At 44.1% G+C, this 16,242-nt stretch overlaps 1 protein-coding gene across 1 annotated transcript; it reads right to left on the reverse strand.

The window, feature by feature from the left end:
• Positions 1 to 13,697: 13,697 nt before the first annotated feature.
• On the reverse strand, positions 13,698 to 14,141 carry LOC138900143 (uncharacterized). The gene has a single exon (XM_070186852.1). It carries the CDS (start codon positions 14,139 to 14,141, stop codon positions 13,698 to 13,700), a length of 444 nt encoding a protein of 147 aa, XP_070042953.1.
• Between the last annotated feature and the right edge of the window lie 2,101 nt (positions 14,142 to 16,242).

The raw sequence follows: 16,242 nt of genomic DNA on the forward strand, positions 1-16,242 counted from the left end.
GTGAATGAATTCCCCGATGTCTTTTCGGATGAGCTCCCTGGAATTCCTCCAGATAGGGAGATTGATTTTGGGATTGATGTGATGCCAGCCATGTAGCCTATATCCATTCCACATTATAGAATGGTGCCAACAGAGTTAAAAGAGCTAAATGAACAACTAAGTGATTTGCTAGAGAAAGGTTTCATCCGACCGAGTGTGTCTCCTTGGGGCACACCGGTTCTAAATAAAGATGGATTGCTGCGGATGTGTATTGACTACCGGCAGCTCAACAAGGTCACAATCAAAAATAAATACCCATTGCTAAGGATAGATGATTTGTTTGATCAATTGCAAGGTGCTAAGTTCTTCTCTAAAATTGATTTGCGGTTCGGGTACCATCAATTGAAGGTAAGGGAGCAGGATATTCTGAAAACGGCTTTCAGAACCCGGTATGGGCACTTTGAATTTTTGATAATGTCTTTCGGGCTAACAAATGCCCTGGCAGCTTTCATGGAACTTATGAATCGAGTCTTCATGCCGTTGCTTGACTATTTTGTGATAGTATTCATTGACGACATCCTTGTATATTCATGAAGTCGAGAGGATCACGCTGACCACCTCAGGGCAGTTCTGCAAACTCTTCATCAACATCAATTGTATGCAAAGTTCTCGAAATGTGAATTTTGGCTTGAATCTGTTACATTCCTAGGTCATGTCGTCTCCGGAGAAGGAATTAAGGTTTATCCTCAAAAGATTGCAGCGGTGAAGGATTGGCCTAGATCTACTACTCCAACAGAGATTCATAGTTTCTTGGGTTTGGCCTGGCATTATAGGAGATCCGTGGAGGGGTTCCCCACACTTGCCTTACCATTGACTAAATTGACACAGAAGGCGGTTAAGTTGCAGTGGTCCGATACTTATGAAAGGAGCTTCCAGGAATTGAAATCAAGATTGACCCCAGCACCGATATTGACCCTGCCAGAGGGTACCGAGGGGTTTGTTGTGTATTGAAATGCTTTAAGGATCGGTCTTGGGTGTGTATTAATGCAACATGGTAAAGTTATAGAATATGCTTCAAGGCAACTTAAGAATCATGAAAAGAACTATCCAGCTCATGACTTAGAGTTTACGGCGGTGGTTTTTGCATTAAAAGTTTGGAGTCATTATTTGTATGGAGTCCATGTAGATGTATTCACGGACCACAAAAGTCTTCAATACATTTTCAAGAAGAAGGAATTGAACTTAAGGCAGAGAAGGTGACTTGAGTTGCTCAAAGATTATGACATCGAGATTTTGTATCATCCGGGGAAAGCTAATGTGGTGGCGGATGCTCTTAGTCGGAAATATATGGGTAGTTTGGCTCACTTTGAGGCATGTCAAAGGCCCTTGGCCCGGGAGGTTCACCAGTTGGCCGGTTTGGGAGTTCGTCTTACGGACTCTAGTGAAGGGGGAATGATTGTGCAGAATGGGGCAGAATTATCGCTTGTGATGGAGGTCAAGGAGAAACAATATAGTGATCCAGTGTTGGTGCAGCTGAAGGAAGGGATTCATAAACATAAGACTATGACTTTTTCTCTTGGCATGGATGACGGTACATTACGGTACCGAGGACGACAATGTGTTCCAAATATAGATGGTCTTCGGGAAAGAATCATGGAAGAAGCTCATACTTCTAGATATTTCGTGCACCTAGGTTCTACAAAGATGATCATGATCTCAAGGAAGCTTACTGGTGGAATGACATGAAGAGGGGTGTGCTGGACTTTGTGGCAAAATATTCAAACTGTCAACAAGTGATGGCCGAGCATCAAAGGCCCGTTGGGTTAGCACATAGTATAGAAATTCCAATGTGGAAATGGGAAATGATCAATATGGATTTTGTGTTAGGGTTGTCGCGCACTCCGCGTAAGTTTGACTCAATTTGGGTGATCGTGGATCGACTCATGAAATCAGCACACTTGTTACCAGTTAAATCCACCAACACTGTGGAACAATATGCTCAATTGTATATCAAGGAAATAGTCAGGCTTCATAGCACTCCAGTTTCCATCATTTCCGATCGAGGGGCCCAATTCACAGCTAATTTTAGCATGGCTTTCCATCCACAGACTGACGGACAAGCAGAGCGGACTATTCAGACACTTGAGGACATGTTGCGTGCGTGTGTACTTGACTTCAAGGGTAGCTGGGATGATCATTTACCGTTCATAGAATTTGCTTATAACAACAACTTCCATGCTAGTATTCAGATGGCGCCGTTTGAGACCTTGTATAGTAGAAGATGTAGGTCACCGATTGGGTGGTAAGAGGTTGGAGAAGATGAACTAATAGGACCAGACCTTGTGCATCAGGCTATGGAAAAGGTTAAGATCATAAACGAGCGGTTGGAAACTGCTCAGAGTCATCAAAAATCCTACTCGGATGTTCGTCGCAGAGACTTAGAGTTCAAAGAAGATGATTGGATGTTCTTGAAGGTATCTCCCATGAAGGGGATCATACAGTTTGGAAAGAAAGGGAAATTAAGCCCAAGATATGTCGGACCGTATAGAATCATTCAAAGGATAGGTCAGGTGGCGTACAAGCTTGAACTACCACCTAAGATGTCATTAGTACACCCGGTATTCCATGTGTCCATGTTGAAGAAATTAGTTGGAGATCCGTCCGTTATTGTACCGGTTGAGACCATCGAGGTTAGTGAAGAATTGTCATATGAAGAAATTCCGGTTGCTATTCTTGATAGGCGGGTCCAAAAATTGAGAAACAAAGAAATTGCATCTGTGAAGGTGTTATGGCGAAACCAACAAGTCGAATAAGCTACTTGGGAAGCCGAGAATGAAATGAAAGAAAATACCCTCATTTGTTTGAATAGCCATGTAATAGTTCTATAAAGTTGTTTCCCCTAAAGTTTGTATCACTTGTTCGGCTAATATAAAGACACTTCTTTTAGCTATATGTCCCCCATGAGGCTTCGGTTGGTGGATAGGCCTAATTACAATGGAAACGCTGGCGAAATTTTCAGAAAGTTAGGAAGTTAGGCAAATTTGGTGCTGATGGTATGTGGCATGATTGAAACTGCGTTAAGTGAACCTTGGTCCTCATTCGAGAACGAATGATCTTAAGTGGGGGAGGATGTAAAGAACCGTAAAAATTTTAATCAAAAACTCGGGGTTTCGTGGTGCCATGTTAGATTCCTGTGTTATTATATTAGAAATTCTTCGCGGCGAGCAAGCTCGCTGCGGTTTGGACTTTTTGGACTGAACAGTACCCTACAGACTTAGAGGAAAATATAGCCTACCCTACGGACCGCATAATCGATATGCGGACCGCATATCGGTCGCGTAATTTCTCTTGGGTTTCTACGGAGGGAGTTCTGCGGTGCATTATGCGACCGCAGAACAAGTATGCGAATCGAATACTGGTCGCATACCTGAGCCGAACGTTTAGGCCCCTGAGGACCATTTCTGCGGTCACTTTGCGGACCGCATAACCATTATGCGGTCGCATATGCAACCGCAGACCTGTGTCGGGGCACCATTTCTCTTAATTTAAAACCCGACCCCCATTATATTAAAAAACCCTTAGGTCTATTTTGAGCTCATTTTCTGATATTTCTAGAGTGAGAGAGAGAGGGTTCAAAAGGGAGGGCCTAAGTTTTTATCAAATTGATCTTCAATCATCACTTGAAGCTTTGGAAATATTCAAGTAGAGCACCAATTCTTCATCCAAAAGGGTAAGACTTCATCACCCCAGCTCTTAATTTCAAACATAGCTATAATGGGGTACTAGTGTGATACTTCATGGGTATAAGGGTGGTTTATCTTGCATGCATGTATGATAAAGAATGGGGGGGGGAAGTGAGCTAGAACCATGAACGTTTTCCTAATTTTGGGTTCAATTCGTATATTGCTAAAATAGATTGTGGTTGCTAAGGGTTCCGGATAATTGTAGAGTCTAAAGAAGCGCAATTGAGGTATGTATGGCTAACTCTCTTCTTCCTAAAATCGAACTCCTGGTGTCCGAATAATGGGTGTAAGTTCTAACTTGATCATACTAGAATTGTTTGCCTTAGTGTATTGGATTGAAAGATTCATTTTCCCTAATTGTTTTAGATGGTTACCATGTCATCATGCTATTTGAGAACGTAATTACGTTGTTTCCAAGCTCCTTCCCTTATGTGTGCAATGCCTTATGTGATGGTACTTATCGACATGAATGATGATGCTATTTGAAAGGATAAAAAGGAAAAAAGACTTGAATTGTAAAATATTCCCAAGTGCCAAGAACTACTTAATAAATGAGGTTGTTTGTGCCATATAACGAAAGATGGGAAAGAAATGTGAATTGAGTGAACAATTGAAAGAGGTTATGTCTCAAGTGAAATGGCTTAGCCGATCGGGCCGAGATCGGACGTCATGCTGTAGACATGGTGGCATTTGTGTAGGAATTATTGATTTACATTATAGATATGGATATGTCTCACTTGAGATGGCTTAGCCGGTCGGGCCAAGACTGGACTCCGTGTAAAAAAAAAATACGGTGGCATTGTGAGTTATGGACATGGCACTTAAGATTATTAATCTAAAAAAATGGAAAGATTGAATTGGAAACTATGCGACCCTTACTTGGTGTTTTCTTTGTATTTCTATGAAACTCTTATTGATTATTATGACTGTCTTCTCTTGGTTTCAATGTTCATTCTACTAAGATTTGTGTTTGCCTTACATACTAGTACTATTCGACAGTACTAACATCCGTTTTGCCGGGGGTGCTACATCTTTGAATGGATGTAGGTGGTTCTATCGCAGATAGTGCCGATCGTAGATAGGTAGTGCTCTCTTTCTCTCCCCACAGCAGTCTTGGTGAGCCCCATTTCTCCCAGGGGTCATGTTGTCCTTCTTTTGTATAAGTTTTCATATTTTGAGGTATAGCCGAGGCCTTGTTGTCGGCATTGTCATGTTGCTCTTTTGTACTCTTAGAGGCTCTGTAGACGTTTATGTGGGTCATGTATGTATGTTGGGGTGGTCGTTGGATTGAGTTGTATTTTGAAAACTCAACTATGGCATAATGTATATAATGATAAATGAACTAGCAACGTTTATATATTTATATAACTGATCTCTCCCCTATTTTACAAATGGTGATGCGATCCCTTTTTGGATTATGAATGAGTCGGGTAGGAAAGGTTTAATAGGCTTGCTCGACCGGGTTCACTCGGTTGAGCACCGGTCGCGCTCCCCGAGATTGGGGCGTGACAGAGACAACATGCTAGTCAAGTCTAAAAGCAAAGAAGATCACATCGACCATTTGAGAGAGACCTTCGACATACTCAGACGATATTGAATGAAACTGAAACCCCAAAAAGTGTGCGTTCGACGTGGCCTCAGGAAAAGTTTTGGGTTTCCTGGTATCACAGCGAGGAATCGATGTCAAACCTGATTAAATCAAAGCCATCGAGGGCATACCAAAACAATTTACCACCAAAAAACAGGTTCAGAGGTTGACTGGCCGTATTAGCGCCCTATCAAGATTCATTTCACGATCATCGGATAGGTGTCATAGATTCTTCGGTGTACTCAAGAAAGATAATGCCCTCCAATGGACTTCTGAGTGCGTTCAGGCCCTGAAAGAGTTTAAAGCATATCTGTCATCACCACCACTGCTTTCAAAGCTGGAACTAGGGGAACGTCTCCTCGTTTATCTCGCTGTATCCGAAGTAGCTGTGAGTGCAGTCATGGTTCGAGAAAATAAAGGTACGCAGTCTCCCATCTATTACATTAGCAAAACATTAGTCGACGCCTAGACGAGGTACCCTCACCTCGAAAAACTGGCCCTGGCCTTAATCAAAACTTCGCGAAACCTTAGATCGTATTTCCAGTGCCACCCCATCTCGGTTGTCATGACTTTCCCCCTAAGGAGCATTTTGCATAAACCCGAGTTGTCGAGAAGGTTGTCCAAATGGGCCATCGAACTAAGCGAGCACGATATCACATATCAGCCATGAACAGCGATAAAATCACAAGTCCTCGCTGACTTCGTCGTCGAATTCAGCGCAAAGGTAATGCCCGAAGTTGAAAGAGAAGATGCCCACACTTCTCCCCAAACACAGGACCTCTGGGTCCTGTATATTGACGGCACGTCTAACGCGTTAGGATCTGGAATGGGACTCATACTCGAAGTCCCAATCGGCGAAGTAATTCGCCAGTCCATAAGGTGACCAGATATGACTAACAACGAGGTCGAGTATGAGGCCGTAATTGTAGGGTTCAGGCTAGCACTCAAGTATGGGGCGAAACTGTTAAGACTACGCTTCGATTCTCAACTCGTAGTCAACCAAGTCACAGGGACTTCCCAAATCAAGGAACAAAGGTTACAGAAATATCAGACCAAAATCTGCAAATTGCTGACCGAGTTCGACGAATGTCAACTCGACCAGATCCCACGAGCACAGAACGTCGAGGTGGACAGTCTCGCCAAACTAGCCGCAGCCACCAAAAATATTACAACCGGAGACAGAAGTGTGGTCCACCTTCTCAACTCGTCGCTAGACCAAATCGAGGTAAGAATCATAAGCTTGACTTGGGACTGGCGCAACCGTATTGTTACATACTTGCAGGACGATGTACTCCCAGATAATAAAAAAGAGGCCAAGAAATTGAGAATGTAAGCGGCTAGGTACAGCATCATCCACAACGATCTGTATAAGAGAACGTACGGTGGCCCTTTAGCGAAATGCTTGAGCCCAAATCTGACGTAGTGCGTCCTTGAAGAGGTCCACAAAGGCCATTGTGGAGCTCATTCTGGCAATCGGGCTTTGGTCAGATGCCTCATATGGGCAGGGTATTATTGGCCCACCATGTAAAAAAGAGGTCACGGACTTCTTGAAAAAATGCGAGCAATGCCAAAAGTACGCCCCAATGATTCACCAAGCAGGTGAACACCTCCACTCGGTCACCTCACCTTGGATTTTCATCAAATGAGGAATGGACATCATGGGGCCCCTCTAGACAGGGCGAGGTAATGTACGATTCCTTCTGGTTTTAACTCACTATTTCTCTAAGTGGGAAGAAGCAGGAGCATTCGCCCAAATACGTGAACAGGAAGTAATCGCCTTTATATGGAAAAATATCGTATGCCGGTTCGGCCTCCTCAAAGAGATCAGCTGTGATAACGGAGCCCAATTCGCGAGAAACAAGGTCGCTGAATGTTTTGAGAAGTGGCATATCAAAAGAATACTTTCGACGCCATAACACCCCGCGGGCAATGGGCAAGCAGAATCCTCCAACAAATCTATGTTGAACATCATGAAGAAAAAACGTGATGACGCCAAGGGGCTGTGGTTGAAAATATTACCAGAAGTATTGTGGGCTTACCGAATAACGCTGAAGATAAGCACAGGAGAGACGCCCTACTCTTTAGTCTATGGGACAGATGCAGTAATACCAGTCGAGGTCGGGGAGCCCAGCCTAAGATACTCCCACTAAAGCGGACCAAGGAACGATGAAAGTAGAAGGCAGGAGCTCGACAAAGCTGAAGAGCGAAGAGACATGGCCTACATAAGGATAAGCGCCCAAAAACAACAAGCAGAACGTTATTACAATAAGAAGGCAAAGGTCAGGCCGCTCAAAGTCGGGGATAACGTGCTTAAAGCTAAAACACAAGCAAGCAAAGACCCATGGGAAGGCAAACTAGGAACAAATTGGGACGGCCCATACAAAATCATGGCAACAAAAAACAAAGCGTCATTCCAACTAGAAATAATGGAAGGAAATCTACTACCAAACAACTGGAATATTACCCACCTCAAGTACTTCAGCTTTTAAGAGATAAAGCGCCCCCCAAGTCGTACTCGTTTTTTCCTCACTTGAGTTTTGTCCCAATTGGGTTTTCTCAAGAAGGTTTTTAACGAGGCGACGAAAGGAACACTTCAAGTCGAAGCATGTAAAGACGGAGGCACGGGACGGCTAGTTCATTGCTCGACCTCTCAAGCACTCTCCAGGTTGACCAATGAAGGGACTAGATAAACTGGGACTGGGAATGGAACGCCAGCCAATTCCCGAAAATTTGTAAATTTCTCTAAGTGTATGAACAAAGCAGCAATGGATGAAGTTTGTTTCTATTTCTCCAAGTGTACAACCAAGGTAACAATGCTTAAAGTTTACGATGTCGACAAACTCCGCACCCAGAGGCATATCTTTCTAAACATAGGTTATGTTCGAACTTGTTCTAACTAACACCTACCGGCCTTCGGCCATAATTAAGCGTAGGTTATGTTCGACCTTGTTCGAATCAACACCTACCGGCCCTCGGCCATAATTAAATATAGGTTATGTTCGACCTTATTATAACTAATGCCTATCGGCCCTCGGCCATAATTAATCATAGGTTATGTTTGACCTTGTTCGAACTAACACCTACCGTCCCTCAACCATAATTAAATATAGGTTATGTTCGACCTTGTTCGAACTAACACCTACCGGCCCTTGACCATAGTTAAACACAGGTTATGTTTGACCTCTTTCGAGTTAACACCTACCGGCCCTCGGCCATAACTAAACTAAGGTTGTGTTCGACCTTGAATGAACTAACACCTACTGGCCCTCGGCCATAATCAAACTTAGGTTTTAATTCGACCTTGTTCGAATTAACACCTACCGGCCCTCGGCCATAATTAAACGAAGGTTACGTTCGACCTTGTTCGAACTAACACCTACTGGCCCTCAGCCATAATTAAACTTAGGATATATTCGACCTTGTTCGAACTAAGTGATTACGGCTAGAAAATCAAGGCAACTAAGACAGAATTAAAAAACATACAAATACAAACCACAAGAAGAGAATCAGATGCAAATATCGAAGTTGGCATTTCATACTTAGAATATTTTTCACAAAGGCTCATGAAGACGCCACCAGCTATACACAAAAATAAACAAAGAGTAAAAAAAGAAAACTACTGGCCACCTCCATCACGGTCTGCAACATCCTCGTAGACTTGGCCCTCAACAAGTCGCCATCTTGACCTTCAACACCCTCGCCTTCGCCCTCAGGATATGCAGCGTCATACCAGGCATTCTTCTTAAGCCGATCTACACCTTCGTCCCCCTTGTCCTCGCCAGCCTCTGGCGTAGCAGTGTCATACCCGCAAGTGACTCGAGCTTCACGAGCCTTAACACGAGCATCTTTAAGGGCGGCCCCAGACACAGATCCCGCCGTATGCAAATCTAAAAACACGTCTAGCTAGGCCTCGACATGAATCCACTCCTCGTACCACTCTAGAGGAACACTAGAAAGTCTGAGGTATGGGAAGAGGATGGTTGCGCCAGTAATTGGGCCTTCTCTACCTCAAGAGCAACAACTCGGTCATAGAGGTCAGAAGTATCTTTCTCCAACTCTTCGATCCTCTGATCAAGCCGCTCTTCTTTTAGCCTTGTCATTTCCAAGTCATTCTCCCACTCAGAACGGAGAGTCCGGATCACCACCTCAAGGGCCTCCGTCTTCCTCGAAGCCTACGACTGAGCGAACTATGCCATATCTAGCTCGTTCTATTTCTCAGTGATCTCGCCATGAAGAACCTCCGTCTGCAGGCGACACTCCTCCAATTGCCTGCGCAACTCGACCACATGCGTCTGGAGGTCGCCGCATTGGACCTCCACGGCCCTGCTGACCTCGAGCTCTTCTTCTTTGCTTCTCAACGTCCCCTCAAGGAAACTGCACTTCTCGATGAGCTTCACCAGCTCGTCATCCTTTTGCTTCAACTCATCCCGAAGGGCCTGCAAATTGTCACCCTCACCAAACCGCCTGCGGATCTCCCGGTATTTGCCACGATAATCGAAGTATTTGCATTGCAGCTTCGTGAATATAGCCTTGCGCCTCTCCTTCCTTCAGGTGCTTTCAATTTCCAACATCATGGTCAGCGGTCACAAAAAGAAAGAGAAACAGAAATAAGAACGCCTCCACTGACAAGGGCAATGCACTAAAATGAAGCCCAAAACTTTGAATATAACAGACATGGAAATAGAAGCCTTGAAAACTTTACCCTGATAACGAGGTCGGCTATGCTCCTCGATAAGGTAACATCATCCAGCACCTTGAGGGTTTCACCCTCCAAGTCGGAGCAAAGGGGAACAAAGGCAGGGACCATGTTCTCTATGTTCTTCAACAGATCACGATCCATAGGGATCGCAATGGTCTGCATAGACCCCTCCAACCTCACCTCGAGCTGAGTAAATCCTTCTTCCATCATCCTCAGCTCTGCAGCGTCGAGGTCTGAGCTCATCTCATAGCCGTCCTCGGTAACGCCTTTGTCTCTCCCATCGGCTGGCGAAGAAGCACCGTCAGTCAGCCGCGAGGTCGATGGCCCCTCTTGTAGCGATATATCAGAAACCCTAGCGGTCGGCCCTTCGACTTCCATTGTCGTAGTAGGAAGAGATACACTCTCTACGGCTTCCACTGATCTCGAAACCACAGACGCCAGCTCGACATCGCCTACAAGAATTATGGTCGCCTTCTCACGGAGAGTAAAATCATCCATCACAGAATCTATGGCCCGGGCAGCCCCGTCGCCAACGTCAACTGACCTCCTCTTATGGGGCACACAAAAACCCCGTCACTTGGTGATCATTCCTCCTCCTCTTCTACAATATGGTATAAAGGGGAAGCTGGAGGCTCCGCCATCGAAATATCCGCAGGTGGAGAAGAGATTGATGTCGAAGTAGCAGTAGGTGGGATCGAAGAGTGAGCAGACCTAGCCGTAGTCGTAGATGGGGCAGAAGCTAAAGAGCGAGCAGACTTTGCCGCAGTCGTAGAGGGTGCAGACGACAAAGAGGAAGCATGTTTCCTCTTACATAATGCACGTGGGGGAGCTCTCGGCCTTCTCCGAGGCCCTCGGGCTGGAATTAAAAAAAGTGCAAAAGAAAAGAGGGCCAGCCAGAGCAAACAATAAAATGGTAAGCGACTAAGAGGCCAAAATGAAAAGACTCACCGGTTAAGGAGGGAGCAAGCCCAAACTTCTTTAAAAAGCCTGGCCACTCACAAATTCCCGCAATATGAGGGAGGAGCCGATCGACCGAATCAGAAATATCCCCGACCAAAGGAGGGGGAGTAGTCTTGGCTGCATAAGAGATAAGTAAGATATCAAAAATCACGACTAAGCAAGTAAATCAAATGCCTCAACGAAGAGAAGTTAGACACTTACGAGTATAATTCCAAGTTTCGGGGAAGTCGTCTGTGTTGGCCACAACGTCCTCGGTTCTGATGAAGAAAACATTGTGCCAGAACTGTTGGCTCACCTTATCATCCATCTTTACCACCAGGCACTTGCCCCATTGATGGAGAAGGTCTAACATTGTCCCCCTATAGAAAGTAGGGGCGAAGAGATGCATCAAATGCCGGAGCGTGATCTCGAACCTGGCCAATTCCGAAAACTTAGTAAGCATCCTAATGAGCTTGTAGATATACAGTGTGAGCTGAGCCGGGAAAACGCCATAGAAACGTGAAAACTCCTCCACCAAGGGGAGAAGGGGAAGAATGTAGCCAACATAAAAGAGGTAGGCGTAGAACGCACAATACCCAGGGCGGTGGACTTGCACCACATCCTGTCCTGCAGGGACCAACTCGATGTGAGGGGGGATGTTAAATTTAGCCTTAATCTCTAATAAATCGGCCTCCTTCATCGCCGACTAGGAGAACTCGAGCTCAGCTTCAGGCGCCTTTGTAAAATCAGACCTGACTTTCTCACCACGAGAAATTATCTCCTCCACCGTGGGGAAGTTCTCATCCTCAACGGCAATAGAGATGCCCTCCGCGTGAGGAGGCAAAATCATCGCCAAGGAAACCGGGTTATTTCCCTCGCTTGGACCAGAAGATACGTTAACCATAGTTCTGAAGAAAGAGAGGGTATTCAAGTAACGAAAAGTTAAAAGCAACATGGATCGCTAGAGCAGGAAAAGAAGATACACAACAATGGAATAAGAAGAAGAAGAAGAAGAAGAAGGCACAAGGTTTCGATATGGGAAATCTATAAAACGTGAGTGTATGCCCTCACATCCCTATTTATAAGAATTCAGGCACCGAAACAAAGAAATTATACCATCATTACCTAGAATAGGTATCGAAGCTGTAGATCAAATCAACAGACACACGCCAACCGATGCAAAGCATCGGGAAAATGCACCATAATGACGCATGACGTCATGAAGTCACTTTGATCCAGAAACAATGTAACCCCAAGAGTTGTGGCTCTCACGTTGCCATCTAGTCTCAAACATCACGACCCAACCCACTCGTCCAATCTTCTCGACCACGACAAACAAAATCTGCTTATTAAGGTCGTCTGAGACCGGCGTCAATAAGCGGAGGGACTAAATGTATAGGTCAAAATCTGCCCTAGAATATTTAGAGAAAGATAGCACTAAGGAAAGGGATAGTCGAGGTCGACCAGGAAGCAGCAAGATTCGTGGTCGAGATGTCAGATGTCAACAATGGTCGAGGTTGAGTACCGTTAAAAGAGCTGTAACGACTAGTTTTCAAAATAGGATATTAAAGAGAATATTCTAGTGGATATTCTCTGCACTTGTACTATTATGGTTTGTTAGGGATATGTCTCATATATATAGGAAAAGAGACAATGATGTAGGGCATGTGATATTCATTTGTAAGAACACACTTTGATAAAAATATTTTCTCTCTCTTACCAAGATACAAATAACACCTTTTTATCAAGATTCTTGTCTACATTATTCCATACTTCCCACCAAATCCGAGAATAATTCGAACATTCAAGGATTTGTCTGCCATTCATCATTGTCAGGAAGAATAATATCTAGTTTCTCCTTGATTGGGTGAATTATTTCTTTATTTACCCAGATGTCATTTGTTAATGTTCATTGCTATTTAATGCTCATTTATTACTCACGTTATTTGGAATGATTGTCATACACTATTATTAGTTTTCTGCCATATCTGTTCAATATTAATCACGCTTTCATAACTCGCATCTAGAAATATTATTGTTAATTAGGTTTAACCTCTTAATACATAGATTTAATTATTTGAGCCAAGAACCACACTTTTTGGTCAAACACCGTTTTCAAAAAGTACATAAGCATTCATTATGTTAAAGAAAAATTGCCATTTCTTGTGGCTAATTAGTACAACTTGTTTGTACGGGGCTGGCCGCGCAGTCCCCGGTCTCGATGACACAATTATGTTTCGAGTTTTCGTGCTCCGGTTGACGTGGCAGTCATTATTACTGCATTCTCATATCATACCCCCCCCCCCCCCAGTGTTCTAATATGAAGAATGCGAATTGGAACATTAGGAATCTTGCACCTTCGAGGATCCCACTAATGAATTGCTAGACAATCTTCTACTCGGTAACAAACTTTGCTTCCCCATAGGAATTTATGCTATCGAGCAAAAAACTATCTAACAATCCTCTAGTGATTTGCACTTGTGAATGGTCGAATAACCTTTGCTGGATAGCAAACTCATTTTCCTGGTGGGAACTTTGCTATCCAGCCAAAGATTATCTAACCGCCCCGGAGTGGTTCTTCGCTTGTGTGCCTTGCTATTAAGGGTCTTATTGCTGCCGTTGAAACTTTCTTCGTAGTATGCTTTCTGTTGTTGCCTTGTTAAAAACCTTGCCAAAAAATCCAATTGGGAAAAAAATTGGACGAAGGGAAAAAGAGTGCAGCACATACTTTCAGTACAGGCGATATTTGTCAGCAATAATATCTCTTGAGGTGTGCCACATCCCAGTTTCTTAGCAACTTTTCCCCACTCTGATTCTCTAACTCGTATGAACTTTTCCCGGTGACAGCTAAAACCCGATAGAGGCCTTCCCAGGTTGGACCTAGCTTCCCTGCACTGAGTTCCTGGGTGTTCTGAGTTACTTTCCTAAGAACCAAATCTCCTACTTTAAAGTAACAAAGATTGGCTCTTCGATTGTAATATCTTTCCATTCTCTGCGTATGTGCCGCCATCCTTATATGTGCCAAGTCCATGGGATCATCGAGTAACTCCAAGTTGAACAACATTGCTTCGTTGTTCGCTTCTTTGCTTAACTGTAAATACCTTAAGGTAGGCTCCCCTACTTCCACCGGAATTAAGGCTTCTGCAACATACACAAGGGAAAAAGGAGTTTCCCCCATGCTTGATTTGGCCATCGTTCGGTATTCCCATAAAACTTCGAGTAGTTCCTCAGGCCATTTATCTTTGGTCACTTCCAACTTTTTCTTGATGTTTTGTATAATCACTTTGTTCGTTGACTCCACTTGACCATTTGCGCTCGGATGATAGGGTAAAGATGTGATTCTCTTTAATTTCAAATCTTCAAGGAACTTTGTGATCTTTGGGTCGATAAATTGCAGCCCATTATCGCATGCTGTTTCTTTTGGTATTCCGAACTTGCAGTTTATGTTTTCCCATAAGAAATCCACCACTTCGCGTTAACCATTCTTCTGATAAGGACCTGCTTCCACCCACTTAAAAAAATAGTCAGTTAAAATCAAAAGAAATCTTACCTTACCGGGAGCCGGCGACAGTGGTTCGACGATGTACATCCCCCATTTCATGAACAGCCACGGAGATAGCACTGAATGTAGTGGTTCTACCAGTTAATGTACCAACGGTGCATACCATTATCACTTATCGCATTTTTATACGAAAGTTTTGGCATATTGTTCCATGTGACGCCAATAATATCCCGCCCTTACTAGTTTTAGCACTAACAAATCCGCGCCCGAATGGTTTTCGCATATCCCTTCGTGGACTTCTCGCATAACGTAATTGGCTTCGGATGCTCCCAAACATCGGGCAGCGGGCCTTGGAAAGATTTTCTGTACAATTGGCCTTCTTTGAAGTTATACCATGTTGCTTTGACACACAGTGCCTAGGATGCCTTGGAATCTTGGGGCAATTTTTCGTGCTCGAGATAATCGATGATCTCATTCCTCCAATCCCAGACCAAATTAGTAGTATTTACCTCTTAGTAGATATTTGTATCTAGGACCGAGTGCATCAGTTGTACTACCATTCCGAACTCTGCTCCTTTCATTTCTGTTGATGAACCGAGGTTAGCCAGAGCATTCGCTTCTGCATTTTCTTCCCTCGGGATATGAGTAATCGACCACTCCCAAAATTGAGCCAATAGAGCCTGGACCTTCACCATATATCATTGCATGCGCTCTTCTTTGGTTTCGAAGATCCCGTAGACCTGATTTACCACCAGCTGTGAGTCCCACTTGATTTCTATGACCTCGAAATCTAGTCCCCGTTCCAGTTCCAGTTCTGCAATCAAAGCCTCATACTCTGCTTCATTGTTAGTTAAAGGGACCGTTCTGATGGCTTGCCTTAGGGTTTCTCCCGGAGGCGTGGTTAATATTATGCCAAGGCCGAACTCTTTTACGTTGGAGGCTTCATCCGTGAATAAGTTCCAAACTCCCGATATCGATTCTGACACCATTACTGCCTCCTTGGTTGCTATAGGCAGCAATCCCGGACTGAAATCGGCCACAAAGTAAACCAAGACTTGTGACTTAATCAAAGTCCTGGTTTATATTCTATGTAGAATTTACTCATTTCGACGGCCCATTTGGACAACCTATCCGAGAGTTCGGGTTTGTGAAGGATGTTCCGTAGGGGAAATATGGTCACCACAACTATCGAGTGACATTGGAAGTAGGGCCTCAGCTTTCGAGCGGCGATTATGAGAGCTAAGGCCAGCTTCTCCAAATGCGGGTAGCGATTTTATGCTCCCATTAAAATTTTACTAATGTAATAAATCAGAAATTGTGTACCTTATTCCTCAAGATAAAAACTGCACTTACCGCTACTTCCGAGACTGCGAGGTAGACCAACAGTGTTTTACCTTCCTTTGGTTTCAAAAGTAACAGAGGGCTTGATAAGTACCTTTTAAAATCTCTCACAGTATGCTGGCACTCCGGGGTCCATTCGAAGTTGTTTTTCATTTTTAGCAGTGCGAAGAATCGGTGGCATTTCTTTGATGACCGGGAAATGAACCTGCTCAAAGCGGCCAATCTCCCCGTGAGCCTTTGGACTTCTTTCACGCTTGACAGCTGGTCCGGGATGTCTTTTGTCACGCCCCGAACCTAGGAGCGAGACAAGCACCCCGTGCCTCACCTAACCTGGCGTACCAAATTGCGACTAAGGGACTCTGAACACATAATGTCATACTTTGGCCATGGGGCCACCTTGCAAGACAATTTGCGAAGCAAAATATAAAACTGAATGGAAACTAGCACTAAC

This window comes from Nicotiana tomentosiformis, chromosome 10, assembly GCF_000390325.3.
Source record: "Nicotiana tomentosiformis chromosome 10, ASM39032v3, whole genome shotgun sequence".
NCBI classification, from domain to species: Eukaryota; Viridiplantae; Streptophyta; class Magnoliopsida; order Solanales; family Solanaceae; genus Nicotiana; species Nicotiana tomentosiformis.